The 27821-nt window shown below is 43.0% G+C and overlaps 2 protein-coding genes across 4 annotated transcripts in view; one reads left to right on the forward strand and one right to left on the reverse strand.

Moving 5' to 3' along the window:
* The first annotated feature begins 1737 nt into the window (after positions 1-1737).
* On the forward strand, positions 1738-27821 carry pik3r6a (phosphoinositide-3-kinase, regulatory subunit 6a). Of its 3 annotated transcripts, none has more exons than XR_010908620.1 (7): positions 1738-1947; positions 4664-4784; positions 23272-23345; positions 23542-23656; positions 24485-24555; positions 26632-26849; positions 27010-27821. XR_010908620.1 is itself a non-coding variant. In XM_067459541.1 (6 exons), exons 1-6 carry the CDS (start codon positions 1869-1871, stop codon positions 26736-26738), a joined length of 567 nt encoding a protein of 188 aa, XP_067315642.1. In that variant the 5' UTR covers positions 1738-1868; the 3' UTR covers positions 26739-27821. The 3 variants fall into 3 exon arrangements, 1 of the variants encoding a protein (XP_067315642.1); XR_010908619.1 differs by having other exon boundaries at positions 26632-26798; XM_067459541.1 differs by having other exon boundaries at positions 26632-27821.
* Positions 18607-27821, reverse strand: part of sec16b (SEC16 homolog B, endoplasmic reticulum export factor) — a 98369-nt gene continuing 89154 nt past the window's right edge. The window contains exon 27 of the transcript XR_010908617.1: positions 18607-18911. The gene's annotated coding sequence lies outside the window, so the exon portion shown is untranslated. The remainder of the gene's footprint in view (positions 18912-27821) is intronic.

The following is a 27821-nucleotide window of genomic DNA, read 5'->3' on the forward strand; positions in this document are numbered from 1 at the left end:
TACAAACCATGCTGGTATTTTTACCCTAACCCTTTTCATTATCAAGTAAACCCATAATCTATTCATTTTAATAACATCATAAGACTTGACATTCTTGCTGAGAACATTAAACTTTTATTTATATGTTAATGCATGCGTGTAACCATAAAGAATATACTAAAATAACAATATAAACAACCAAATAAGATATATAACTTACAAATAAGTTATAAATAAATAATATACAGTTTACAAATAATTTAAAACTATTGCATTGTAACATTACAATTGCGATGTGAAAAGTCAAAAGCAGTAACCTAACCTTGTTAGGAAAGTAGTCTACATACATAAAACGTTTTCCAAAAATTAACCAATTTACAATGTGTTGTGTTTGATACTATATATTATCACCAGGTATAAGTAATTAACGGATTCACCGTTTTGTTTTTTATGCATGCTAGTACTTCATAAGTATAAGAAACGATATTATTAATCGCATTTCCTGTTTGCCGCAACGTCGTCGTCACGCCCGTTTCACACATACTCCGTCTGCAGTGCGTGTGCGTTGCGTATTTTTTTCCGTACCCATGTAAACGGATGACAGCTTTCACACTGCACGCGGATGCGGTCCGTCAGTCCGTTCCAGGAGCGTTGCGTCTGCAGCAGTGAGGCGATCGTTTTCGTACCGAGTCTATTTTTTGCTGCGCTGCGCTGCGTTGCGTTGCTGCATTAAAGCGACAGAACATTGTTCGCATTAAAATAAACATGTACTGACGCGAAAATCTAGTAATTTCACCACAGATGCATATCATTTAAAATATACTCTTGTTTCAAAGTCAACACATGGCTTTTTTTCCTCAAGTAAAGCAACAAAACAACACCTTACCTGGCATTTAGGTAAAAAAAAATGTGCCATAATGGAGAGCACTCGTACTTTCTTGGAGGTGAAAAGCAAAGTTCTTTTTGCCCTGCAGGATTTCTTTTAAAAGGGTGTAAAAACGAAAGAAAAGACGAGAGTCGGCTGTTTTTGAATAGACTATTGTAAGTTTCTAATTTAAAATGTTTGTGATTTAAGGCTATAACCAATGTTTAAATGTTTTGCCACTTGTGTGAGCTAAATCTAAAGTATATAAATATAAATAAATGAATTTAATAAAATGTTGTTTAAATGTAGTAGCCCCTAGACTACGTAACCTGACTTCTATTAAAGAGTAAACAAAGAGAATTGGAATTCTGACGAGGCATGTTCAGTAAAAACCTTTGGATTTAAATAAAAAATAAGGAATAAATGCTGTGTTTGTGGTATGCAACAGCGGATCAGTTGCGGACTGCAAACGCAGCATATGTGAAAGGACTATAGGGTGTGGGGCTCCTGCAACGCACACACAACGCAACACGCACCGCACACGCACTGCAGACGGAGTATGTGTGAAACGGGCGTCAGACTTGACGCCACTAACCAATGAGAAGAGTTGCGGGCGGGACGAGTCGTGCAGTCCCGCTCCAGGTGCAACCCCGCCTCAATCGACGTCATACTTTGGCACTAACCAATGAGACGAGTTGTGGGCGGGGGGACACGTGCAGCCCCGCCCCCACATGCAACCCCGCCTCGATCTGCAGGCTGCAGCCAGGTGTACTTGAAAGTGTTACCATTTTTATTATTGTTGTTGATTTTCAAATGACCACACGATGGCGCCAATGATTCAGGACCAGCAGTGCAACAGCTGCCGGTGCGTATGTCTAAGTAATCCTCTGCTGTCGCTTTTCCTCAGTAACGAGAACCGCTGGATCCACTGCGTTATTTTAGCGTGCTCTCTTGCTTTGCATATCTCATCTAAGTCAGGATTTGTTCCTATAATAATATAAGATAAGACTTCGTTGACGCGGTGATGGATGAAAAGCGCAGAGCATCCTGTCAGTATGGATCCCTGGAATGCACGAAATGGAAAAAAGATGTGGACCAAACAGGTATCCCTACACCTGTCACTGTATCAAAACCTGTCAGAACACTTGTATTTTCTTGTCCATTGGACTTTGTGCATATTGAACGCCACAGGTGAAACTTCTGTAGAAACTGAGTTCAGGTTAAAGAGAAAAAAGCTGAGTCTCATAGTTTAGCCATTAAAAACTTAACTGTTCTAGATTTGTCGTTGAAGATTGTGTAGATTGCATGCTATTATGGGATTAATGAGGAATCAGTAACAAAATATATATTTTGAAAACAGTCACAAAGAGAGATGTGCTGCTGTTGAGTTTACGGTGTCGTATTGGCTTCATTACATTTGCTAAAATGCGTGTACCCCTCTGCTCTTCTGACACAGGACAGTGAACATATTCTGTCTCCCAGACGCTTCGCTTCTGAACCTTACTAATAGAGTTTTGCTAAATAATTTTACGGAGATAATCAGGGTAAAAGCAACTGTGGTGTACTCAAGCAATTCCATTGTTTATTAAGTAACTCTACACTTAATATTTTTTTTATGGGTGTGAAAATTTCTACAGAAAAAGGCTAAAACATGCTACAGTAAAAAAAAATGTTAATTTGTTAACTGCATGTAACCTTGTTTTATAAAAGAACAATTAAAAATGTAAAAATGCTGTCAAATTTATGCTTTTTTTAAAGTAAGAACTATGAACACGTGATTTAGGAAGAAAAACTGAAAGGACATCCGTGGAAAAAGTCTCAGTATGCCACAACAGATTGTATTTTATTTAAATAAGCCTATTTTGTTTCCTTTACATGTTTAATATTAGCTACACCTAAAACCAAGAAATTCCTTCATCCTTTCTGTTCTTTTATGTACTGACTGTACCACATCCTCAGTCAGAGTTCATCCAGTTGAATGATTTGATCTTATGAATGCCTAACCTGACATTAAAAAGCCTCAATGCTTCACTGGAGTTGTTAACTTGCGCATGAAGGAGCCACTTGCTTCCTGGCTTTTTGAACGGCTCTTTTTGCAAGCGTTTGTGATCTAGATGTTACAGTGTCATATCAGTAAGATGCCTGTTATTGTTTTGAAATACAAAGGGTCATGTGATCCAAATAAGAAAGGGGAAAAGGTCACATTTATACCATTAATATCAGAGAGGTAACACACACACAGATCTGTCTTTGTGAAGGATGCGTGACTCATACCATGTACAAGGTTATCCTGAACATGCTTCTTTCTGCTCTGACAATGTTTTTTCTTTTCTTTTTTCAATGCTCTAATCCACACAGCCAGGCCGATTAAGGTGTGGATGGAGGACCAGATCAAATCACCCCACAGCAATGTGACCAACTGATAGGGAACATGCCAAGATGCACAAAAGCTGTGATTGGAAATCAGGGTTATTAAATATTGATTTGTGAACTATTACTAAGTTAAAACATTAGTTTTGCGTTGATTAAAAATGTATATAAACTTGTTTTCTTTGCACTATTCGAGGTCTGAAACATGGCATATTTTTCGTTATTTTGACCAGTTATCATTTTCAGAAAATTAATGCTCTAAATGACAATATATATATTTTTTTAATTGGGAAGAAATGTTGTCAGTAGTTTGTAGAATAAATCAAAAATGACTCAAACAGATAGAAATTTGCAGTGGTGTCTTAATTTTTTCCAGAGCTGTATATTGGCGAACATTTATTTTATTAATATTTAAAGTTCGGTTAAAATGTATATGCCTGTATAAGCGAAAGGTTATATTTTAGGTGTGACTGGTCACAGTTTTAACACTCTTTTTCCAGCAATTTTTACTTTAAAATGGTTAAATGTTGTGAAAATAACGTATAGACACTTATATAAACTTATTTCACATACATGTAATTATAAAAGAATTACCAAAATAATATTTAAAACGGTTTTAGATATATAGCATAGAGCATGTTTTTTTTTATTGTCAGCATTATATTTCTCCCAACAAATATAATGTGTCTTCATTGTTTTCCAGTAACAGACCACTCTATATTGGCCAGGGCTGCGTTTCTCAAAAGCATTGTGAGCTATGTTGTTCGCAGAAGGACATTGGTGCCAATGGTTCTACAGGTTTACGATTGCCCTATTGTTGGTTTGATTGCTTATGTTGTTCTCATTTGTAAGTCACTGTGGATAATAGCATCTGATTGAATGTAAGTGTAAATGTAAAACTGACGGAACGTATTAGCCACAGCCTTGCATAACGGTTACCATGCCACTAAGAACGCATGCCACTAGAGACATCAGCAGTGACATTACCAATTGTAGGATCGAAGAGTTATGCTAGGCCTCCCTAAACCCTTGCAAGTAATAATTTGTTGTCTGACAGCCGAGGCGGGAAACCTGGACATGCTGTAATTTTCTGCTGGTGCTAAAGACTTGATTTATTGGTGCAGGAGGGATATGAATGAAGTCGGTGAAGAGGTCTAAGAGGTTAAGAACCTCTTAAATAAAAGGAAGAAGATAGTAACGATAGACCTGGATGAATTAAAGAGGCTTACTTTTAGACTTGCATTTCTTTTACTTTTACTTGTGCTATTTAAAGAGGCTCAGTGGTTGTTTAGTTCAGAAATTCTCCACAAGCACTGCTGATCTATGGAAAGAGAAGACATTGCATTCAATTTGATATTTTCTATAGAACACCGTTTTAACTGTATTCATCTCCTAGTGGTCGTGATCAGTGTGGTTTCAGCCCAGATCTTCTTGTTTCTTTGTTTACAGAGGCAGATGTGGTCTCAATGGCAGACTCTACTATCACAGTGGGGGACATTGAGGGGGAACTCTGTAAGATTGAACGGATCAGAGACATTTTGGTGAGGAGGGAATCTGAGCTCAGATACATGTGAGTAAACTGATTTTTACATGTAAATATTTATAATATATACTGTGAGGCCCAAATGTCGGTAAACACAAGTGCAAATGTTTCAAGACATAAATGAATTTCAAAATTTCATTTTTTTTTTCTTTAATGACAGCAGCATTTGAACTGACATGAATTCTAAATAAGCAAAGGCCCCTCATACATGCTATAATGTTGATATGCTCTGCTGTAATTCTGACAAAGCTGCTTGATTTAATTTGTTTATTAAAAATAAACTGGGAATGTCAATTTATTGCCCAAAGTTTTGGCACACCCCTCCAAATCATTAAATTCAGGTGTTCCGATCACTTCCATGGCCATAGGTTTATACAATCAAGCACTTAGACATGCAGACTGCTTCTACATACATTGAAAAGAAACCATTGAAAGAATGGGTGGCTCTCAGGAGCTCAGTGAATTCAAGCATATGGCACAAGGTACACTATATGGCCAAAAGTTTTGGAACATCTGCGCATGACCTCATTAAACGTCATGCTGAGGCGCACAGAGCAAAGAAGTCGCCAACTTTCTGCAGAGTCAATAGCTACAGACCTTCAAAATTTGTGTGGCCTTCAGATTAGCTCAAGAACAGAGAGCTTCAAGGAATGGGTTTCCATGGCTGGGCAGCTGCATCCAAGCCTTACATCACCAACTGTAATGTAAAGCGTTGGATGCAGTGGGGTAAAGTATGTATCACTTGAATCTAGAGCAGTGGAGACGTGTTTTCTGGAATGACAAAAATCACACTTCTCTGTCTGGTAATCTGATGCTGGACAATGGATGGATGGATAGATACAGCCCCCTTATAGCCTAGAAATCTAGACGCACCCTAGCGGCAGTAAATCTAAACGTCAAGCAACTCTCAATTCACGTCTGAGCTGTAAAAAACAAACTCTGGTCAAGCCATGTTTCATAGAGAATCTTCAAAAGGGTTCACATGGTTAATTCCACAGATTTGTTTATTTTATTAGTTGCCTATAAACAGTGCAGAAATTTTCTTACATCAACATTTTGTGGGTTTAATTTTCTTTCAATCATAACATTTTTATATTATTTTCAGGTTTAAATTAGAGTTTCTAAATTTTGTCCTAGGCAACTGATTGCTTACATTTTTCTTAAATCACTCTGCAATGTTTTTCTAAGCAAAAGGGAATACATTTTTCGGGCACCATTTATACATTTATTTTGAGACCATACTCATTATATTATGCTCATGAAGGATGAGGGAGCTCATGAAGCCAAAAGGACAATGGTGTCAGGTGGAGCAGAGGGAGAGAAGAGCCAAAGTGGAGGCGACTGTTAGGACCAGTAGTGAAGAAATGTAGACCAAGAGTCAGGAGTGAAATTAATTAAAATAAAAATGTACTTAAAGGGATACTTCACCGCTTTTTCATATTAAACTATATTATTCCCTTAAAGGTTTACTTCAGCGATTAGCATATGGCTTTGTATCAGTAGAAACCTTGGAGTATTTTCAAATGATTGTGCTTCCTCCCCGCATATCCCCCTGAGACGAGAGATTTATGCATTTTATTTCTGGAAAAATTCCAATTCCTCCCATGACTCAAATCTCGTCAGTTTGCGCCATCGGAGGAATTATTGGCCAGAGGCTAAAGACTACAGCCAGCAGAGGGAGCTATTTCCGCATGTTTTTAAATCGCGCGTGGGGGATGGAAGATCGCACTCAGCTGCAGCCTCAGGCATTCATGTTTAAACGGTCGGCCAGCAGAGCAAAGTAAGTCTCAACTTCTCAAACTAATTCCAATGAAAGTTAAGCTTTCAAAGGCATGAACTGAAAACGCACCAGACTGATCACACGCTGTGAATCTATGCTGCAGACGCATTTACCTCAGCTGAGCTCATCCATGACTGTCAATGTAATCTGACTCCTGCAGCATTTGGGGCTGTGAAACTCCCTCAATGGCTAAATCACAAATTGAACAGACACGTTCAGTTTTTAATTATAGTGTCTGTTCTCTAACTGAACTGATTTTATGAAAATGAACGCAGTTGTGGTGGGAATGTGAAAGTGATTCAGGCTTTGGGAGTGGCCTCTGTAAGCCCGCCCACTGGTCCAAGGACGGTAGCCAATGATGCGGGTGAAGGGTTCTCTGCGTGTTGCTGTCTTTCCTTTTACACAACACAACAAGATTAAATCCAATACATTTCTTTGTAAGTATTACCTCATTATTTCATCTGACTCCATAAAATGAAAAGGTTTTAAATGATTCTGTTAATCTTTAACTTTTAGGATTATATTTTATTTCAGTTAAACTCATGTATATTGCATTATACTCAATAAACCAAGATTCCGATAACATGAATCTCGCACTGATCAGAGTACAATATCTTCACAAACTCGTCAGTCTTGGTCGTCAGTAGAGGCCATACGACTGATACCTTGGACGCCCGTGCTACACGTTGATCATTCCAAGATATTTTTGTTCAGTCCCCTTGGGTTTGAATTCTCGTAATTAATGCAAACTGCTTTCAATCAGAGGCCCATGACCATCACCACAGATTCAAGTGACCAACTTACTATCTCTAATGGTGACTTTCTATAATCATGCCGTGGTTTTCCACGTCTACGTAATTTAGAGCAATATTACAACAATCAGGAATTAGGGTTGCCCTATTTAGATTGGTCTAACAATTTGTTATTGTTCTAAAAGGAAGACGTCTTTAGTCTTTCAACCCGCAGTCCAAGTCTACGTATCTGAACGCCAATGTGCTAGTCGGAGCTCTAAAACATCAGCCTGGTGTGCTTCTATGCTCCACCGAAAAACTGTGTTTTAGTCCGTGTTACTAACCTGAGCATAAATATGTGATGTCATGGATATAACAAGATCTATTGAGTTATTAACAACAAATACATTATAAGTTTAAACATAACAATTTTATTAACCAGGTAAGAGATATTAATCAAAATTCAACTCAAAGAATCAAAACGTCTCGGTTACGTATGTAACCCTAGTTCCCTGAGGGAACGAGACGCTGCGTCGAAACGCTGTGAGAACGCCTCTGTTTAAATGCGTCGTGAAGCGCCTGTAGAACCATTCCATCGGAAAAAAGATCGATCGTCGGCGTGATGACGTCATCGACCGGAAGCTATAAAACGTCCGTGAAAACAAACAGGAACTAACTTCTGATAAAGCCTGAAGTAAGTGATCACGGACACGCCGGGAGTATGGCAAAGCGACGCAGCGTCTCGTTCCCTCAGGGAACTAGGGTTACATACGTAACCGAGACGTTCCCTTTCGGGGAACTCGAGCTGCGTCGAAACGCTGTGAGAACGCTTATACCCACATCGCCATAGGACCAAGTGTCTCGTATGTGTGAAGCCGAAGCGCACACGGTTACGAGAGTACCTGTGCCCCTACAGTAGATGCCAGGTCTAGTTCGTAGAACCTGACAAAGGTAGAAGGAGACGACCAACCGGCCGCGTTACAGATATCATGGAGGGAAGCCCCCGACAAAAGTGCTTTAGAAGCCGCCATACCCCTGGTTGAGTGCGCCCGGACAGCCAGTGGAGACGGCTGCCCGGTAGCTTCATAAGCAAGTGAGATGGCCTCGACCACCCACTTGCTCATCCTCTGCTTGGATACTGGGGCCCCCTTCTTAGGGGGTCCAAAGCAAACAAACAATTGTTCAGTTTTTCTCCACAGGGCAGCTCTGTGGACATAGGTATCCAGTGCCCTCACAGGACACAGCAGATTTAATCTTTCCTGGTCTGACGTCATAAATGGAGGAGGACAGAAGGCTTGTAGAGTGATGGGGCCCCGTGGGCTCGTAGGAACCTTGGGGACATAACCCGGCCTGGGATGCAGAAATGCTTTCACCATCCCTGGCGCAAACTCTAGACATGAGGGCTCTACCGACAGAGACTGAATATCTCCTATCCTTTTAAGAGATGATATGGCCAAAAGGAAGATGGTCTTTAGAGTGAGGAACTTATCCGAAACCTCCTCCAGAGGTTCGAACGGAGGTCCGGACAAGCCCCTCAAAACAATGGCCAAGTCCCATGCCGGGACCCTCGAGTGCATAACTGGCCTCAACCTTAATGTGCCACGAAGGAAGCGTGTAATTAGAGGGTGTCTTCCCAAAGACACTCCACTGCAAGGGACGTGGACAGCACCCAAGGCCGCCACGTACACCTTAAGTGTGGAGGGGGTCAACCCTGCAGAGAACCTCTCCTGCAGGAACTCCAGCACTGTACCAACCGGGCAGTTAACTGGATCCCACTGGCGTTCTCTGCACCATGCTGAGAAAAGTCTCCATTTCAAAGCGTACAGCTTCCTTGTGGACGGAGCTCTGGAGTGTAGGATGGTCTCTACGACCTCGGCCGAGAGACCCTCCTCTATGAGCCTAGCCCCCTCAGAGGCCAGGCCCACAGTTTCCACATCTCTGGGCGTGGGTGCAGGAATCTCCCGCCCGCCTGAGAGAGTAGATCCCTCCTGGTCGGAATCTCCATCGGAGAGCCTTCCAGGAGAGATATCAGGTCCGCAAACCACACTCGGGTCGGCCAGTTCGGAGCCACTAGAAGTACCTGGGCCCCGTCCCGGCGTACCCTCTCCAGAACTCCTGGAAGCAGGACAATCGGGGGGAAGGCGTACAGAGGCAGCCTCGGCCACTCCTGTACCATGGCATCCAGCCCCAGCGGGGCCGGATGGGTCAGAGAAAACCACTGCGGGCAGTGAGAATTCTCCGCCGAAGCGAACAGGTCTATCTCTGCCTTCCCATAAACCTTCCAAAGGAGCTCCACCACCTCTGGATGGAGTCTCCATTCCCCGGGCCTCGGCCCCTGTCTCGACAGGCTGTCTGCTTCCTGATTCAGGGCCCCCGGGATATATACTGCCCTGATTGACAGCAATTTCCCTTGGGCCCACAGGAGGATCCGATGAGCCAATTTGTCCAACGGACGAGACTTCAGACCCCCCTGGTGGTTTATGTAGGCCACCACGGACGTGTTGTCTGTTCTGACTAGTACATGGTGGCCCCTGAGGTCGGGCAGGAACTGTTTCAATGCAAGAAACACTGCGAGCATCTCTAGCCGATTTATGTGCCAGTGCCGCTGATGCTCCTGCCATAGACCCTGGGACGAGCGACCACTCATGGTCGCCCCCCAGCCCGTGAGAGAGGCGTCTGTCGTTAGCGTTACGCGACGAACAAGAGCCCCCAACACGGGACCCTGAGATAAAAACCCCGGGTTTTTCCACATGACCAGAGCACGTAGGCATCGCCGCGTGACTTTGATCGTGCGGAGCGGATTTCCCCTCGGGGAGAACCCTTTTGTCTTGAGCCACCACTGCAGTGGCCTCATGTACAGTAGGCCAAAAGGTATCACGTTGGACGCTGCTGCCATGAGACCTAACAGTTTCTGGAACTGTTTCACAGTGACGGCTCGGCCTAGCTTCTGTTCTTTGGCGGCTGCCAGGATCGATGCTATGCGTGTTGGCGATAATTGCGCCCGCATAATTACCGAGTCCCAGTTCACCCCCAGAAAAGTGGTTCTCTGAGCCGGAGAAAGCACACTCTTCTTGGCGTTCAGCCTCAACCCCAATTTCGACATATGGGCGAGAACAGCATCTCGATGCTGAACCGCCATCTGCTCTGTATTCGCTAGAATCAGCCAGTCGTCGATATAGTTCAATATGCGGATGCCCTGAAGACGCAGCGGCGCCAGAGCTGCATCCACACACTTGGTGAACGTGCGGGGTGACAGTGCTAGACCGAAGGGAAGTACACGATATTGGTATGCCTCTCCCCCGAAGGCAAACCTCAGGAACTTCCTGTGATGTGGAAGGATGGAGACATGAAAATACGCATCTTTGAGGTCTATGGTGACAAACCAATCCTCCGATTTGACCTGCGCTACAATCTGTCTGAGTGTAAGCATCTTGAATTTGAGCTTGGCCACCGAGCGATTCAATAGCCGCAGATCTAATATCGGGCGTAAGCCCCCATCCTTCTTCGGCACGATGAAGTAACGGCTGTAAAAGCCAGACTCCCTGCTGGGAGGGGGAACCCTCTCTATAGCCCCTTTTTGCAGGAGTGTCTCTACTTCCTGTGCCATTACCAGAGCCTGCTCCGGGCCCACCTCTGTAGGCAGGACACCGGAGAAAGGAGGTGGCCGACTTCCGAATTGAATGGCGTACCCCCTTTCTATTATCTGCAGGACCCAACGAGATATATTTGGTAGACGTTTCCACTCGTCTAGAAAATCTACTAAGGGAACCAGCCTCTCGAGGCTGGCCTCTGGTGTACTTTGAGCAACAAGCGCAGTGCCCTGAAGCGGCGGACCGGCAGGGAACAACTGACTTGACTGCTCGGGGACCCCCCGAAGGGGGTGCGGACCACCCTCGGGTGGCCCGCGGAGACCGACTGCGCCCCGGCATTGCGGCAGGGTTGGCAGCGCGGCCCCCCGAGGGTGCCGTAGGGAAACGGGTACCGTAGGCAGGGGTAAGCACCGTTTCCCTACGGGGGGAACCACCCTCAGCGTCCTGACGCTTCTGGCGTCAGGAACGCTTCGACGAGGCCTTCTTGGCGATCAGGACTGTCCGCAGATCAGCCCTGCCCCTCGAAGGCCTCGTCTGAGAGCGCCGCCCCTCGTCCCCACGCTGAGGGGGAGCTCGGGCAGCGACGCTCTGCTTCTGCTGAGCCCTGTAGGAGGAGCTCGTACTCGGCTTGGGCTGCTTGGTGGTATCAGCAGCAGCCCCAGGGACCTGGACCCGGAGAGGGAGGAACTGCTTGAGCGCCGCAGCTTGCTTTTTCGACTCCTGGAACCTCTCGGTGACAGTGTGAACTGCGTCACCGAAGAGGCCTCCAGGAGAAAGCGGCGCATCAAGCAGAAAGGCTTTCTCCCTCTCCTTGATGTCTGTGGGGTTTAACCATAAATGCCTCTCCGTAGCCACCAATGCTGCCATGGAGCGGCCAACACATCTGGCCGTCTCCTTGGTGGCCCGGAGAGCTAGATCGGCTGATGATCTCAGTTCAGCGATAATATCACCCCCCACAGCATCACTACCGTCCAAATCCCTTAGCAGGTCAGCCTGGTATGCCTGCACGATAGCCATCGTGTGCAGGCATGCAGCCGCTTGACCCGCCGCCGAGTACGCTTTACCCACCATCGCCGACGTTGTTTTTAGAGGTCTGGTGGGTAAAGTCGGGGCCTTCAGGGACGATGCCGAGGAAGGCGAGAGATGGCTCGCGAGCGTCTCTTCAACCTTTGGCATCGCCCCATAACCATACTGTCTCAGCCCGCAAATGTTGCTGTAGACCGAAGTCTGCGGGCTGAAGACACGATATGAAGCCGGTCTCTTCCACGATCTTGCCACCTCGGTGTGCAAATCGTGGAAGAACGGCAGGCCCCGTCGCTGAGGTTCTGAAGCGCGAGACGGCAGGAAGCGTTCGTCTAGCTTACTATGACGTTTTCTTCCTGCCTCAGATCTTTCAGTGGGCCAGTCGATGTTTAATCTGGCCACTGCTCGCGTCAAAACCTCAACTAGCTCCTCACTAGCAGGGGACTGAAGTGGCGAATCTTCAGTATCGATACTTTCAACGTCCACCTCCTCAGAGCTGGACAGATGAAGTACCGGCGGCTCTCTCGGGGGGGAAGAAACCGCCATGCGTGCTTCCATGCCCCGAGAAGAACCGCTGGATGGAGCAGGTGAGGGCAGAGATAAGGCAGCGCCCGTCTCTAACCCCTCTGCAACATCCAATTGTGATCCCCACGACTGCAGCCTCCGCTCCGCCTCGGCGGCAGCGGGACCAGAGCCGCGGGGAACACGAGCCGAGGCACCCTCCTCGAAGAGTGCCCGGCGGGAGCGCAGCGTTCTCAGTGGCATACGCTCACAGTGCTCGCAAGCAGCCCCCTCGAGGGCTGCCTGGGCATGCTGCGCTCCCAAGCATGCAACACAGAGAAGATGTGTGTCCCCGCCCGTGATGTAGCGTGGGCAGGGAGGAACACACTTTCTGAAATTGCTGCTTTCACTCGCCATTCTATCTATTTTATTTTCTCTTTTTTCTGTTAATATATTGAATATTTAACAAAAAGGGTGGAAAATCTCTGCTTTCTAGTATAATAGACAGACAAAAACACCAAATAGACAGACAGGTTCACACAGATCGCTTGCTGAAGGCTCAGAAGCTGGTTCCTGTTTGTTTTCACGGACGTTTTATAGCTTCCGGTCGATGACGTCATCACGCCGACGATCGATCTTTTTTCCGATGGAATGGTTCTACAGGCGCTTCACGACGCATTTAAACAGAGGCGTTCTCACAGCGTTTCGACGCAGCTCGAGTTCCCCGAAAGGGAACATCAATCAATCATATACAGAATCAATAATTCAGAAAACAAAGTTTTAAAAGCATTTACCTGGCAATCAGAACTACACACAGCGATTCGTGCGGGAGATCTGTATACAGATTCCTAGTGTATTGTGTCACCCTTCCTTAAATACCCAGATAATTCAATAAGTCCACCAAATGGTGGTTACTGTGATTATAATTAGATTTTGGCCCCTTATTCAGGGGGTTCACAAGTGGGCAATCAGAATTTGTGTTTGAATGAGTCTTCACCATCTGTGAAGGAGAGAACCTATTTACATTTAGGAGACATCCTGGATTATAGATCTGTGGGAGGTTACCTTCTAAATGGCATATAACATTTTCTTAACATATAGAACTTCTTGGAGGTTTGTACTATAGCTGGGAGAATGAGACCATTTTACCAGACACACCGAGACATTTCAAATGATATCAAACACATATAGTTTTTTCATTGTACACACTTAACATTATGTAGCTTTTGTATGGGTTCTCCTGGAGGGAGAGAAAAGACAAATACAGGTGACAATATGTAGAGTGTGAAGCTGTTGTGTGAGTGTATCGTTAGAGTTCTTTGTTTCTTGGGCCAAATGTCCTGGCGTCTACCTTGCAGGTAGTGTGATATGCAGATTGTGAGGGTGAGGTGCGGGTGTATCAGTATGGTGTAGTATTCGAATGTTAATCCTTCGGAAAGTTCTTTGTTTCTCAGTCCAGACGTCTTGGCGCCAGCCTTACACCTCGTAGGGCAGCGAAGCATTCTGGGAATTGTTGTCTTTCATCCCCATGAGACAAAAATACATTTACTGTCTTTTCTCAGTCTAGAAAGCACCAAATTAAAAAATAATTTCACATTTCTACTACATTAATGACCCAGTTTAAATACAGCTTCATCTTCCCAGCACTAAAGTACTCCTTTAACTAAAACGAGTTGATACATACCTCTCTTGTCTCATACCCCTTTTTAACTAGAATGAACCGAGTGCTAGTTCAGAGCCAGTGCTAGTGTCAGTTCTAAGTTGGTTTGACTTGAGAGCCTTTAAGAAATGGTTTGGCTTTCCACAGGCTAGAGAGCCACCACAGAGCTAGGTCTTACGTCACTGTATAAGTCTCATCTTTCTCGCTAGCGTTTCAGCAATGCTAGCGAGGCAGCGGGAAATGCAAACACACCAGGCTTGTTCGAGATGTAGCGGCGCTGCGCGGACCGATCCACGTATGATATCAAAATACCGCGTGAGCCATTCAAAAGCATAAGGAGTTGTTTGCGCTCGCTGTACTTTGATGTCATATGGCGATCGGGCTGCACAGCGCGCGCCGATGCATCTTGCACGAGGCTTCCCTCAATGGTTCATGGCTTTATGATCCTACATCAGCATTAAAACGCCACAAATCCAACATTCGTGCAGCTCTCCATTTTTTGTATAGACGGAGATTACAATCGAGCGGCTGTTAGCTTGATTAGCTGCTATTTTAAAAATGGCGGTCACAAGTTTGTGTTCGTCTTGTTGATCACGGTAATCCTGCCCCCAGCCGCTGACGCAAACGGTTCTTACTTCTAGCCCAGCAATATTTTTGGTGCTAATTAAGAATCACTTTTCCTGGCTCAGAGCTAGTGCTTTGGGTGTGGAAACACAAAGAACTGATAGCATTTAGCTTAGCCCACTAAGCCCAGTTCATTCACTATGGTACCAAACAGAGATCAAGTTAGAAGCAACCAAACACCTCCACGTTTTCCCTATTTTGAACACAGTTACACAAAGGGCCCTATTTTAACGATCTGAAACGCAAGTGTCAAAGTGCGAAGTAACTGTGGGCGGGTCTCGGCGCTGTTGCTATTTTCCCGGCGGGATAAATGGCTCTTGCACCCGGCGCAAATCTATAATGGGTTGGTCTGAAGTAGCTTCATTATTCATAGGTGTGGTTTGGGCGTAACGTGAATAAACCAATCAGAGCGGCATCCAACATTCCCTTTAAAAGCAGGTGCGCAATTATGGATTGCTATTATTATGGCGTATACCAGGTGCACGCCAGGAGCGGTTCACAGCCGAGGAAACTGATGTTCTTGTAAGAGCAGCCCTTACGAAACAAAAATATATTGCAGTATATTGGAAAATTTCATGCAATACATTAGGCAATATATTCACATATATGGGAATTAATATTTATATTTTTCAATATATTGCAATATATTGAAAGCGGCAATCATTTGTATATTTTGCAATATATTACATGAATATATAATATATTTTATAATACCATCAATATATTATTCCATATATTTACAATACATTAAAATATATTTCAAGTAATGTATTGGTAAATATATTTTCCTTTCGTAAGGGAGTGAAAGACAGAGAAGTTGTGTTGTATGGGGATGGGAAAAATCCACCCGAAATAGCGTCGGTTAAACAGTTTTTTCAGTCGATTTTTTTTCCTGGTTCTTGACGGACAAACCAATTTGTCAGATGTCCTTATATACATATATGTCTTGCCACTATTGGGCAAACAGGTCTGATCCTTGAAACACTCAGTTTCAGTCAATCTCATATCAATCTTGAGTACCTATAGAGTAGTATTGCATCCTTCATATCTCCGAAAAGTCTTTAGTTTTATCATATTTATAAAAGAAATATAGGCTGTTCCGAGTCTTTCCGGAAAAAACCGAGCGCCTGGAGGCGTATCGTGTGGGCGGAGCTAAAGAATGATGAATGCGCACAAAGCGGTGACGTCCTCAAGCGTGGAGAAACCCATCTATCTCAGCTAATACAGATAATGATCCACAATCAAATCTGAGGCAGAAATAAATTGAACAGGAGAAACGGCAACATCAGGACGTCCATCTCTGTGGTATGTACTGTATTTAGGGGCCTCTGTGTGTCTTTACTCACAGTTTATGAGGACATGATTCGGTTTATGGACTATTGTATGTGACTAAGTTAGACCTTAGAAGTAGCAAGCAAAACGGTTTTGCACGTCAGAGTCAGACTAGTGTAAAGTTATACAGAACAACAATGGAGTAACCGTTAGCGCATTTGAATGACGAAGCACGCGATCGTGTCGTTTACTGATGTTTACTCATGCGACGGTAGCCAATAGCAGAGACATTTGAAACAGATTTACTCACCGGCTGCTTCCAAAGCAGGACTGAACCTTTATCGCTGGGACCGCTCTGTCAAAAACACACTTCTTTGGTATGATTTGGTGAAGTCCTGTGACAGCAGTGACCGTGGAAATCCACTTTGAGACACGACTGAAGCGATGCCTTGAAGCTTCCCGTCATTTCTGCGTTCAAATCGGTTCAAATGCAGCGCTGCCTTCCCGGAATGCTGTGGTGAAGCGGTGAAGTCGCTCGACGTCACCCATAGGAATAAAGTGGAGCCCGGCGCGCGACATAAGTGTTCACGGACGACTGGATCTGCAGCTGAGAGACTGTTTTCGGCGTGCATTTCCTCTCTCTCGATCTAGTCACGCGCGCGCGCACCCTACCGGGAGAAGAGCCCGTACGGCCCATACAAGGACCTTCCGTTCTATTAACGTCAAGTAGACCCATACTCGAAAAAAACTCTCCGAAACTTGTGAGAAACCGGAAGGAGTATTTTTGACACAGAAATACTCTATCAAACGTCCAACATTAGTTTTTGAAATTTTGTCTATGTTTAGGATGGGAATCCAAGTCTTTAACAGTGTAAAAAGCTCAGTATGCATGATACAGCATTTCACCCCCCCTTTAATTACTACAATTAGCCTGAATAATTTGTAAGCTAGATTTATGCCTATTTTTTCACATCTTCGTGGCACACCACAATGTGTTAATATTTTTTTAGTGTAACAATTTATGATTTGCAAAAATAACTGTTGCATCTGTGTAGATTACATGAGCAAAGTGTATGCGCATTGTGCACGCTATACATTATGGTCAAGCATGCGCCCTTAAAATAGCATAATGAACAACGCGCAACGCGCCACTGACTTTAGACTGGGTTTTTTCTGGTCTGTGGCGCAACTGTTTAACGGAACAGCAAAATAGCACCAGGGATTGTTTGCGCCGGAACACGCCTCCTTTTTTTGCGCTGAACCGCCCAGGGAGCGCAAGTTCATTCACTAGTTTAGTGACGTGCTTCTGTGGAGGGAAAAGCGCGCTTTGCGCGGGTGCAAAATAGGAATGACACATGCGTCGGTGTATAAAGTCAATTGCACTGGGTGCAAGATAGGGCCCAAATAGTTGAACGACCATGTATGGTGACACAAAATAAAACGTGCTTTTCTAAGCGGATTAAAAAGAAAAACTATAATGTATGGCGGAATAGCACTTCTGAGAGTACTACTTCAACTCGGCGCAGTAAAAAGTCCCGACTGAAACATTCTCCCTCATAGATGTGAGAGAGGATTTTTCAGATGGGACTTTTTACTGTGCCGAGTCATTTTATTTTGTGTCACCATACTTCGTGGAAACGTGGAGGTGTTTGGTCGCTTCTAACTTGATCTCTATTTGGTACCATAGTGAATGAACTGGGCTTAGTGGGCTAAACTAATGCTATCGGACTGTCATCACGCATCAGAGCACGCACCGAAACGAGAGAGGGATGTATCAACTCGTTTTAGTTAAGGGAATTACATGGTTTAATATGAAAAAGCGGTGAAGTATCCTTTTAAGAATAGTTTGCAGTTTCAAAAACAGAAGCCAGCTTCAAGTCTCAGAAGGAGTTTGTTGGCCGCGCTCTCTCTCTTACCACTTGTGGAACAACAAGTCCACTCATCTCTTATTATGCCCATTCTCAACACTGATCTGTAACACAGAATACTGCACACATACACAGTCTCTCCAAGTTTGGAGCTGATTAGGCTCTAGTTCTAACCAAAACATACTGATAACATGTGCTTTCTCTCAGTGAGAGGTACAGACAATAGTACAGGCAATATTCATCTGGACTAGTGTTTCAGGAAAAGGAAATATAAAAGGAATAAAATATAATACATTAAATGAAAGACACTTTAGAAAACAAGAAACATAAAGCAAAATCATAACTGGAAAGAATCATTATAATAATATAGGAATATAAATATTGATTACGGCTTTGATTATGAATCGCCCTTTCACGACAGGCCGAGGTGGCGTGATGAGCTCAGAGGCTGGAGGCGGATGGCATGGGTTCCTCTTAGCTTGGCTGAGCTAGAGAATGGTTGAAGGAAATCAGTTTACGCAGGGCTGACTGATTGATTTTGGAAGAGGAGGTAGGAGAGGGAGGCTGGGTGGAACTCTGGAGATGCAGGAAACTTTGAGCTGGGCGAAATCAGTGGGGGCACAGCAGACTTTGAGCTGGCCAGAACCAGAGGTGACACAGGAGACTTAGAGCTAGACGTGATCAGCGGGGACAAGAGGATCAGGAAAATGTGCATTTCCAAATTTTCATAAATATTTGCAGTGGCTAGCTGTAGCTGACACACAGCTGCAGGAGTGTGGGTGGGGCTTTCCTTCATGAGTGTTAGCTCTGTGCAGTGTGTGGAAGGTGGTAGGCTGGGCTCTGGGTCTAGAGTGGGGCTGGTGATGTCATCCTCAGAAGGGCAGATGGTGAATGCCGATCCATTACCCACTCCACATATGCAGCGAAATCTCCCAAGGACCATTGACTATGAGGTGTGCCTTGGACCACTCACTGAGGATGGTATGGTAAAAAAAACGCAAAGTGAGCGCTCCGGATTGTTCTTTAGGCACGGCAGATCTAAAAAGTCCTGAGTGATGTCCTCCAGTGAATGGTTCTTCTGCTCAAGGCAGAGCAGGTGGATGGCCTGCAGGTCAATAGTGAAGGGGGAGAAAAAAACAGCAAAAATAAATCCAACCAGAATTACATTTAATAGCAAATACTCAGCTATTAAATGTACCTGCGGAACCTAAGGGCTTAAATACACACAGTGATAATTAATGAAACCAGGAAAACTTGCAAACTCGATCAAAACCCATGGAGACAAACAAGCAAAGAGAACACAGGCAAACAGGAACAGAACAGTAAAAACAAAACCAGTATACATTAGTATACATTTTCATATTCAAACACATTGATTACATGGACAATAAACTACTAATGAATGCAATAACCAGTTGTATCAATTTATGTGCAATAGTTTATAAATGATAGTCAGCCAGACTCACAAGCCTTGAACAGTTTGTAAAGTTGGTCTGAGAGCACATCTACAGTCATCTATCCTTCCTGTTCCCATTAACAAGAGCTACGATCAGCCAGCTGCCCCTCATTAAAATGTTAATACTTTGCTTTTGATGCTGCCGGAGTGTCTAATGCATGGATAACTGTTTCCTCTCACAATCGTTTGGGGAAGAGCTTTGCCTATTACAAAATCAGTGGGGCATTTCTTCCCGGGTGTTTGATTGGTGCTCAGCCTCCACTGTCTGTCTTCACTGAACCAGAGGGATATAGAGAGATATCCAGTGGTAGAGCTTCACCATTATCCTGAATATTCTTTCATAAAATGGGACTGAAATGCTAATTTATAGAAAACAGTGAAATTGGTAAGACGGATGACATAAGCAAACAGGTTTACAGACTAAATGCATTCCAAATAATACATCAGGGTCTGACAACTCATTGAATTATACTTTCAACGTGATTAGGTCATGTGACAACAGTGTTGAAAACGACAGTTTAAATGTTAATTATAGAATAATGCCTATTGGACATTCTGCAGTTTCCTTTAATTCCTGTTTCCCATTCTGTTTAGGGACTGTTTACACAACATCGTTTTCAATTTAAAACTGATTATGCATTTCAGGATTATACTTAGACTGGGTAAACCCAGCCTGATCTGTCGGCGATTTGCTTGGCAACTCTGGAAACCTGTACATTCATTTCTACTGCTTCTGTGACACTTTTGCGGGAACCAATCATGGACTGGCTTATCCACCTGGCGCACTATTGGCGGGTTTAACACAATGACGGATAGAGAAGCGCATTGCCCATTGATCACGTCTCTTGTGGTCTGATTGGTTGAAGTACCATCCAGAGCAGACTCTCCAGACCAATGTTCAATCTTAAATTGAGCTTGGTCTGGTGATAGCCAGACAAGATAGGATTATGCATTATTGTACACAACAACAAATCTGGTTTCAAAGTGCATTTTTTTTTGTTGAAAACTATACCGTTATTGTCTCCATGAAAACAACCAAAATGCAAATTTGTGATGTTATATACATGCGTAATTACCTTTTTTTAAAATAATAATAGATTTTATTTATAACGCCCTTTTATTCCAAAGAATCTCAAAGTGCAACAATGGAAAGAAGGGAAAAATAACAAAAATGAATAAAAAGTAAAAATAAAGAATAATACAAACAATCAACACATAAAAGCCTTTCTAAACAGAAAAGTCTTCAGTTCAGCTTTAAACTGATCCAGGCTCTGTACTGCTCTGAGCTCACTGAGAGCTCTCTCCAACCAGCAGTGGCTCAGATTTACTGGAGTTCAGCTGGAGGAAGTTAGTTCACATCCATGCCTTAATCTTCTCAAGACATGTGGTGAGTCATGACAGAGCCCTGAAGGGGAATCCTTTCTGTATGATCAGGGTAACACGCAGATGCCTTCGTTTCCTTTGTCATATGGAAGAAACCTTGGTTTCTGTCCCTAGGGCCAGTGTTGGGAGCATCGGGTTGCCGGAAAACCATTTCAACAGATGCCTCCCTCACTGGCTGGGGCGCGGTCATGGAAGGCTGCTTTGCGAGAGGTCCGTGCGGGCATTCCTCCTGGCACATCAACTGCCTGGAAATGCTTGCGGTCTACAAAGCTCGGAGGAGCTTTCTCCCAGACCTCCGCAGCCACCATGTCCTGTTACGATCTGACAATATGGCCGTATTATCGTATCTACACCATCAGGCAGGCCTGAGGTCACGCCCTCTGTGCAGACTGGCGCATCAGGTCCTCCTGTGGTCCCAGGGGAAACTGTCATCCCTCCGGGCGATGTACATTCCCAGGGACCAAAACCAGGGAGCAGACATCCTGTCGAAGCAGGGGCTGATGCCTGGGGAGTGGCATCTCCAACCAGAGGTTGTACGGTTCCTCCGAGGGGCGCGGAGGATAAGGCCTGTGGCTCATTCCAGGACCTGGCAGTAGTGCTCGAGGGGTTGGCTGAGGCCCCCTTAGAGCCGCTGGAGCTGGCTGAGGCCAAAAACCTGACCCTCAAGGTGGCCTTTCTCCTTACCATGACTTCTCTGAGGAGAGTGGGGGACCTCCAGGCATTGGCAATCACGCCAACCTGCTTGGAGTTTGCCCCAGGCAGAGTTAAGACCATCTTGCACCCGACCCCGGGGCTATGTGCCCAAGGTGCTGTCTAATGTGGCACGGTCGGTGGTTCTCCAGGCATTCCATCCCCGCCTTACGTGACAGCGGAAGAGGGGAGACTTCACCTCCTCTGCCCGGTCCGGGCATTGAGGATTTACTTGGAGAAGTCTATGCAGTGGAGGAAGTTAGACCAATTGTTGGTGTGTTTTGGTCCACCTAAAAAAGGGCTGCCTGCGGCAAAACAGACAATCAGTAACTGGATTGTCCAGGCTATAGCCACGGCTTATTAGGTCCGCAACTTGCCTTCACCTATAGCCGTGAGGGCTCATTCTACCAGGGGCATGGCCTCCTCGATAGCACTCCTTTCAGGAGCCTCTTTGCAGGAAATCTTTGAAGCAGCCAGACTGGCCAATCCGCACACCTACATCAGATATTAAAGTCTGCACCACCCGCCGACGCCAGGCGCCAGAGTGCTCGTCTACTGAGTGTGTCCAGAATTGGCTTCACACCAGGTGGTTACGATTGGTATGGCATAGTGGGTACTCATTTCCCAAACTGTCATCTTGATGACGCAGTGCGAGTTCCCTCGAAAAGGGAACGTCTCAGGTTATGACTATAACCCATTTACCCTGAGAGGGAATGAGACACTGCATCTTGTCGCCACACCTATCGTTAGAGCACACGCGTCATCGCAGCAAGCGTTTGTACTTTCCGGGTATGCTTTCACTCGCTATGTCATGAAGCAACACCAATCCGGATTGGCCTTTTTTCATTCACGCTTTAGGAGAGGCACGCTGACCCCAAACTGTCATCTCGATGGCGCAGTGTCTCGTTCCCTCTCAGGGAATATGGGTTATAGTCATAACCCGAGACGTTTTTCTCAGTCGCTTTGGTACATTTCTCGAATCATCCTCTAAATTTACAAAACAGTAAGTGCAAAAACACCATGGATTACCTGTAAAAGCCAGTCTCTAGCTCAAAATCCTTAGTTCATCTCTCAGAAGTAAAAATCTGTGTCAATGAACATGTCAGTGCCATCTGAATGTGACAAGTCCTTGTGTCACTGTAGGGATAACACAGTCAAATTGCTTAGTCAAGTTGTCAATATAACAGTGTACTCTGGGGGATGTTCTGATGTAAAGTATGGCTTTGTAGGTTACATCTTAGTGTATGTGGGAGTTTGATTTCAAGAGACTGGACAAGATTCACATTTTTACTGTTGGTCTGTCAACAAATTACAGTACAATATAATTGAGATACAACAAGGAAAAGAGCACTGCATAGCACAAAGAAAAACAAAAGAAAAGAAGAAATGTGAATGTCTAATGGAAATGTATAGTAATATGCTTGACATATTATGACAACTTGTTTAACCATTTGCATGTAAAAACTTATGCTATGAACTAATGCCTAAATGTTGTGTAGGATGAGACTATTCAACAGACACCCATTATAATACATTTTGATCAACATGACATAAGCAACCGGTGATGTAGGAAACAGCAGAGAATTGTACTTAATCATTTGCATGGATGTACAAAAGCATTGCAACTTGTTCAAAGAAATGAGAAAGTGCTTTTTTTTTGACACATATGTGATAAGTGACACAATAATGTGAAGACTGAACAGGTAGTTTTGAGAATTTCGATTCTGATCTGAGAAATGTACCAAAGCGATAGGGTTTATATTTATTGCTTTGTTGGTTTATATTTAAATTGGTTCAGTTATGTTAAATTATGTTTTTCGATTAGATTGAAATAAAATCAATACATTTAAATGCATTTTGAATTTTCCGTGAAGACTTGAAATGCTTCTCATGCTTAGTATGCACTTATCATGTGTGTGTGTCTTTTGTTTCGCAGGATGGATGATATCCAGTTATGTAAAGAAATTACAAGACTGAAGAAAGAGCTTCAAAAGCTTCTGTCTATCCCAGGTGAGATCTGGAAATGCCTCTGGTATATATTACATAAAAAATGTAAAACTTACAGTACCGATCCTTTCACTGTACCTTCACTGAAGTTACAGATAGAATTATTTTTTTCTTTCTGTTAGATTAAGAAGTATCACAACCTTAGTAAACACGACAATGAAAGCAATTTTTTGGTAAAAAAATAAAAATCCATTTTCAGATAATGACAAGTCTAATGAAGACAAACAGAAGGAGGAAGAGCTTCTGAAACAAATTCATAAATTAGTAGAGGCCAGAGACTTCCTGGTAGATGACGTGGAGTTTGAGCGCCTCAGGTGAGACGATTTCAGCATGCTTGAGAATGATGGAGGCTGACACACTATTCATTTGCACCCTTTATTAAATCTCTGACTGAGTTCAATTCCGAGGCAGACAGGATTCTGTCTAAGCCCTGAGGGGAAAAAAAACACTGCTCACACTTCAAATGCAGAAGTAATAGGATTTTATTTGTACTAAACCAATGCTGCTGTGTTTGCAGGAATTGAATTCAGGAAATATTTTTTGAAAATTCTGCTCAGTGCACAATTTTGTGATCGATTCTGGACTTTGATTCCAGTGTTTATGTTTTGCCTTGTCTATAATTATGGTAGTATACCATAATTAAGGCAGCTGACCCCAAAATGCTGTATATTTAATGCATTATTTTCACATATTCTTTCAGTTTAAGTATATTCTTATTATTACTGCTAAAGAGCAAGTACTATATTGCAGCTCCATGTTAAGAAGTATCAGCTGAGGAAAGATTGAACAGCACTGAATGTATTTTTAGTCCAGCTGGTGTTAAATACGCACTGAACATCCTCTTGCTGGCACTGTGCAGGTCCTACCAGCTCATTCTGAAAGGCTGGAATAGACGTCAAGGATGAACACGTTGCAAACTATTCACTATTCAAGTCTTTTTTTAATCCCAGCAGATATGAATAAATAACAGAAATGTATAATGAATGACCGAACGTGTTATATTTTTTAGATTACATTTCCCAGCAATAATATCCAACCTCAAACTAACTGAAGGACATGAAAACTATGCATTGCAGTGAATGAAATAGTCAGTTTTCCCATAATGCATTGCACCACAATCATCTGTTACCTCTGCTATACAGGGAACGGGAGGAGGACAAAGAGATGGCTGAGTTTCTTAAGTCCAAGCTACCAAAAAGCTCTCAAATCAAGAGTAAGTATTTATTTTACGGTTAGTTGAAAAAAGCAATGTTTATGATTTTAATGTCTATGCATGGAATATGCTAACTACAAACATGTTACTCAGTAAGATATCTATGCTATAAATATTTCAAATGGTATAGCCCCTTACACAATATCATTTAGATAGCTAAACATCTCCTAATATAAGTAATATTATAATATTATATAAATAAAATATTTAGAACATTTACAATAAATATTATCATCAAACACATAAAGACCTCAAACCACAATTACCCTTACTGGCAAACTGTCACATGTCACATGTTTGTAAATGTAAATACTAAAATGTGTAATAACTAGAGATGCACCGACACTAAATTTCTCGGCTGATACCAGTAACGATTATTCAGAATGATATCTGCAGATACCGTTAGTTCAATTTTCTTAATTGAAAAAAAAAAAAAACTGTTCAAGAGAGACTAGCAGTGGCATTTCAGCGTATGGCATGGGATGCTCCAGTGAGAATATGTGAGAATACAATAACCCCATGGAGCCAGAAACAGAAACAGCCATTTGTTGCCATAATTAAAGCTACACTGTGTGATATTTTCCCCCATCTAGCGGTGAAAAGGTATACGACCATCCAGTGAATAATAGTTTCTGTTCCTCTCAATTTTGATTTCGTTTGAACTCCTACGGTGGCCGATTTAGTCCAAGATTAACATGGCAATCCCCCTCTTCACATTCGACACGGTGCCATCGAGTGTTAAAACGCGAAAGGCGAAGCTTGAATTTATGGGTATGTCCCTCTTTGGCTAATGTACTTTCAAGATGGAGGAGCAAAATGGCGATCAGCATTTGAACAGTTAAACAAATCATAGGCTCCCTTTAAAGTGGAAAAAGGTGACACTTGAACTGAGGCGGTACCGAGATCTGTCATTTTCATTTAAAACTGTCAAGTGTCAAATATATTATTAGTTATAAAATGGACAGAATATGAAAGCTGAGACTTTGTTTCTAATCAAAGGTAACAAAGCTCTTTGCAATTATTGGATGAGAGGCACACTACAATAATACTGAAGCCCCTCTCCGGCATTAAATACAAAAATAAAAAGAGTAATTGCGACTTTTTATCTAACAATTTTGACTTTTTTTCTCACAAATGCGTGATGTAAAGTCAGTATTCTGAGATATAAACTCGCAATTGCGTGATACACAATTCACAATTCTGACTGGAAAAAAAAGTAAAAATTGTGACTTTATATTACGCAATTGCAAGTTTATATCTCAGAATTGTGGCTTTATAATGCGCATTTGTGAGAAAAAAGTCGTGTGACTTTTAGCACACAAAAATTGTGTGCTATTTTTTAACTGTTAATACATTATTGTCTCGTTAACTTGCCATAAATTCTGCACAAGAGAGATTTTCTTCACACACAGTATGAGTTGCAGTCTGAATAGTTTTTCTGCCCCTTTCGATTGACAGGATTTAATCGGCCCTTATCATCGGTTGATTTTAAACGACCGTCGATACTGAAAATAATAGTTTTTTATCGGCCAATACTGGCTTGGTATATCGGTGTATCTCTATAATAATAACAATACATTAACAATAAAACTTATCAACAGTAAAACTGTTTTAGATTCTGCTGATTAAATGGCTTGCTGACTCTGGCATGTTCTGTCTATTGTGGATTCTGAAATATGTGCTTGGTTATTATAGTGATTCGTTCTGCATGACAGTAGAACTAACTAATGAATCTGAAAAGGAGGTTAAATGTATTTATGAATTATATGAATTGTATGGTTAAGGTTTGTACTCTTATGACAGTCAAGGACACATCAACATGCAAATAAACTAAATGAAAACTCCTGCTTGACTAGAAAGAGATGTTTTCACAGTATTATATCAGTGCTGTGGGTGCATAATTTCATAAAGTGGGGACAAAAATAAATCATGCATGGCAAAACCATGGTGGGAAGGAATATATCTTACCGGCCCTCACCATAAATGATGTGTGGATAAAACCTACACATTTGATCTTGGTAAATGCAATGCATCTGTGTATAAAAAGCTCTTTGTCTATAAAACTCTTCTATGTAGATGTTGGAAGAAGACCCAGAGCCCAACAAAACACTACTCCCTTTGTAACCAAGACTGGCCTCACTTTACTCAAAGAATGCTGTGGATTCACCTGCTCTATAATGTAAAAGACACACGTTTGGCAGTGGCAGCAGGAACACAATGCCATTCTGGATCGTTGGAAGAAGGTGACCTTTTAATGACATCAGGACACTCAATGGCGTGAACCAACAATAGAGGTTTCTGAAAGACAAAAAGTTGTCTATTAAAGAGGAGCGATCTATGCGTCTCTCTTATATTATTTCATTCCAATTTTCTAGCTTTCTACTTAACCTATTTCTTCTGTCAAATATTCTGTTTCACTGCATTACAAAGAAAAACATTTTGTGCCCTCTCCAGGGGTCTGCTGTCAGCAGCTCAGCTGGTTTGCTGTCATTCCCTACACTTATCTTTTCCCTCATGAGACTTTTTGCTACGGCACTGCAGTACCTGTGACTTCATCATCCATAAATGCTCAAGCTTCAGTAGAGATTCCATTTCGTACCAGTGGCATACCTGTGGCGACATTTCTACAAAATGACATTACATTACAAAATTTTGTTCGGTTTTATCCGAAACGGATGAATGTGAATCTAGCAACGTTTTTTATGTTGGATGTATGTATTGCTGCAGTTTAAAAAATGAAATGTCTAGAGAGTCACTAAAAGTTTAATGCTCTATTGTGTTCAAAAATGATGTAGCACCTACACTAAACCCTACACAAAACATAAACTGATAGTGTTAAAAGTAAAGGCCAATTCACATCTGATATGTGAAACCATTTTCACGACAAGGATAATTTTTTACTAAGCACGCACGGCAACTACACTCAGATTTTACAAGGGATTTACCTCATCCCCATGGCAACGGTTCAGTCAGATTCCGTCAGAGTTTGTTGTCGTTTGTAGGAAAATCATACCACACTGCTTCACACTCTCGACCATTCCTCGACCCAACAGCACAGACTGAATATGTTCATTCAAGTGAGAACAAACTCCGACCAATGGCAGCAACAGACGCCAACAGGGGTAACATACTGATCCAACAAACTCCGACAGACTTGTTTGTTGGTATTTGTCTGTGTGGTGTGAATTGGCCTTAAGATAAAAATGCATTTAGCAAGCATGCCATTGTACTATGTAGTATTTTTGCAGTAAAATATCCAAAAACCA

Source organism: Pseudorasbora parva, chromosome 12, assembly GCF_024679245.1.
Source record: "Pseudorasbora parva isolate DD20220531a chromosome 12, ASM2467924v1, whole genome shotgun sequence".
NCBI classification, from domain to species: Eukaryota; Metazoa; Chordata; class Actinopteri; order Cypriniformes; family Gobionidae; genus Pseudorasbora; species Pseudorasbora parva.

Bases quoted from the DNA above. Each gene is read 5' to 3' on its own strand.
- pik3r6a (XM_067459541.1), top strand. From the start codon at position 1,869: ATGGATGAAAAGCGCAGAGCATCCTGTCAGTATGGATCCCTGGAATGC. The intron at 23,657-24,484 runs GTGAGACGATTT...TCTGCTATACAG, and splicing joins GTGGAGTTTGAGCGCCTCAG to GGAACGGGAGGAGGACAAAG. The intron at 24,556-26,631 runs GTAAGTATTTAT...TCTTCTATGTAG, and splicing joins AAAAAGCTCTCAAATCAAGA to ATGTTGGAAGAAGACCCAGA.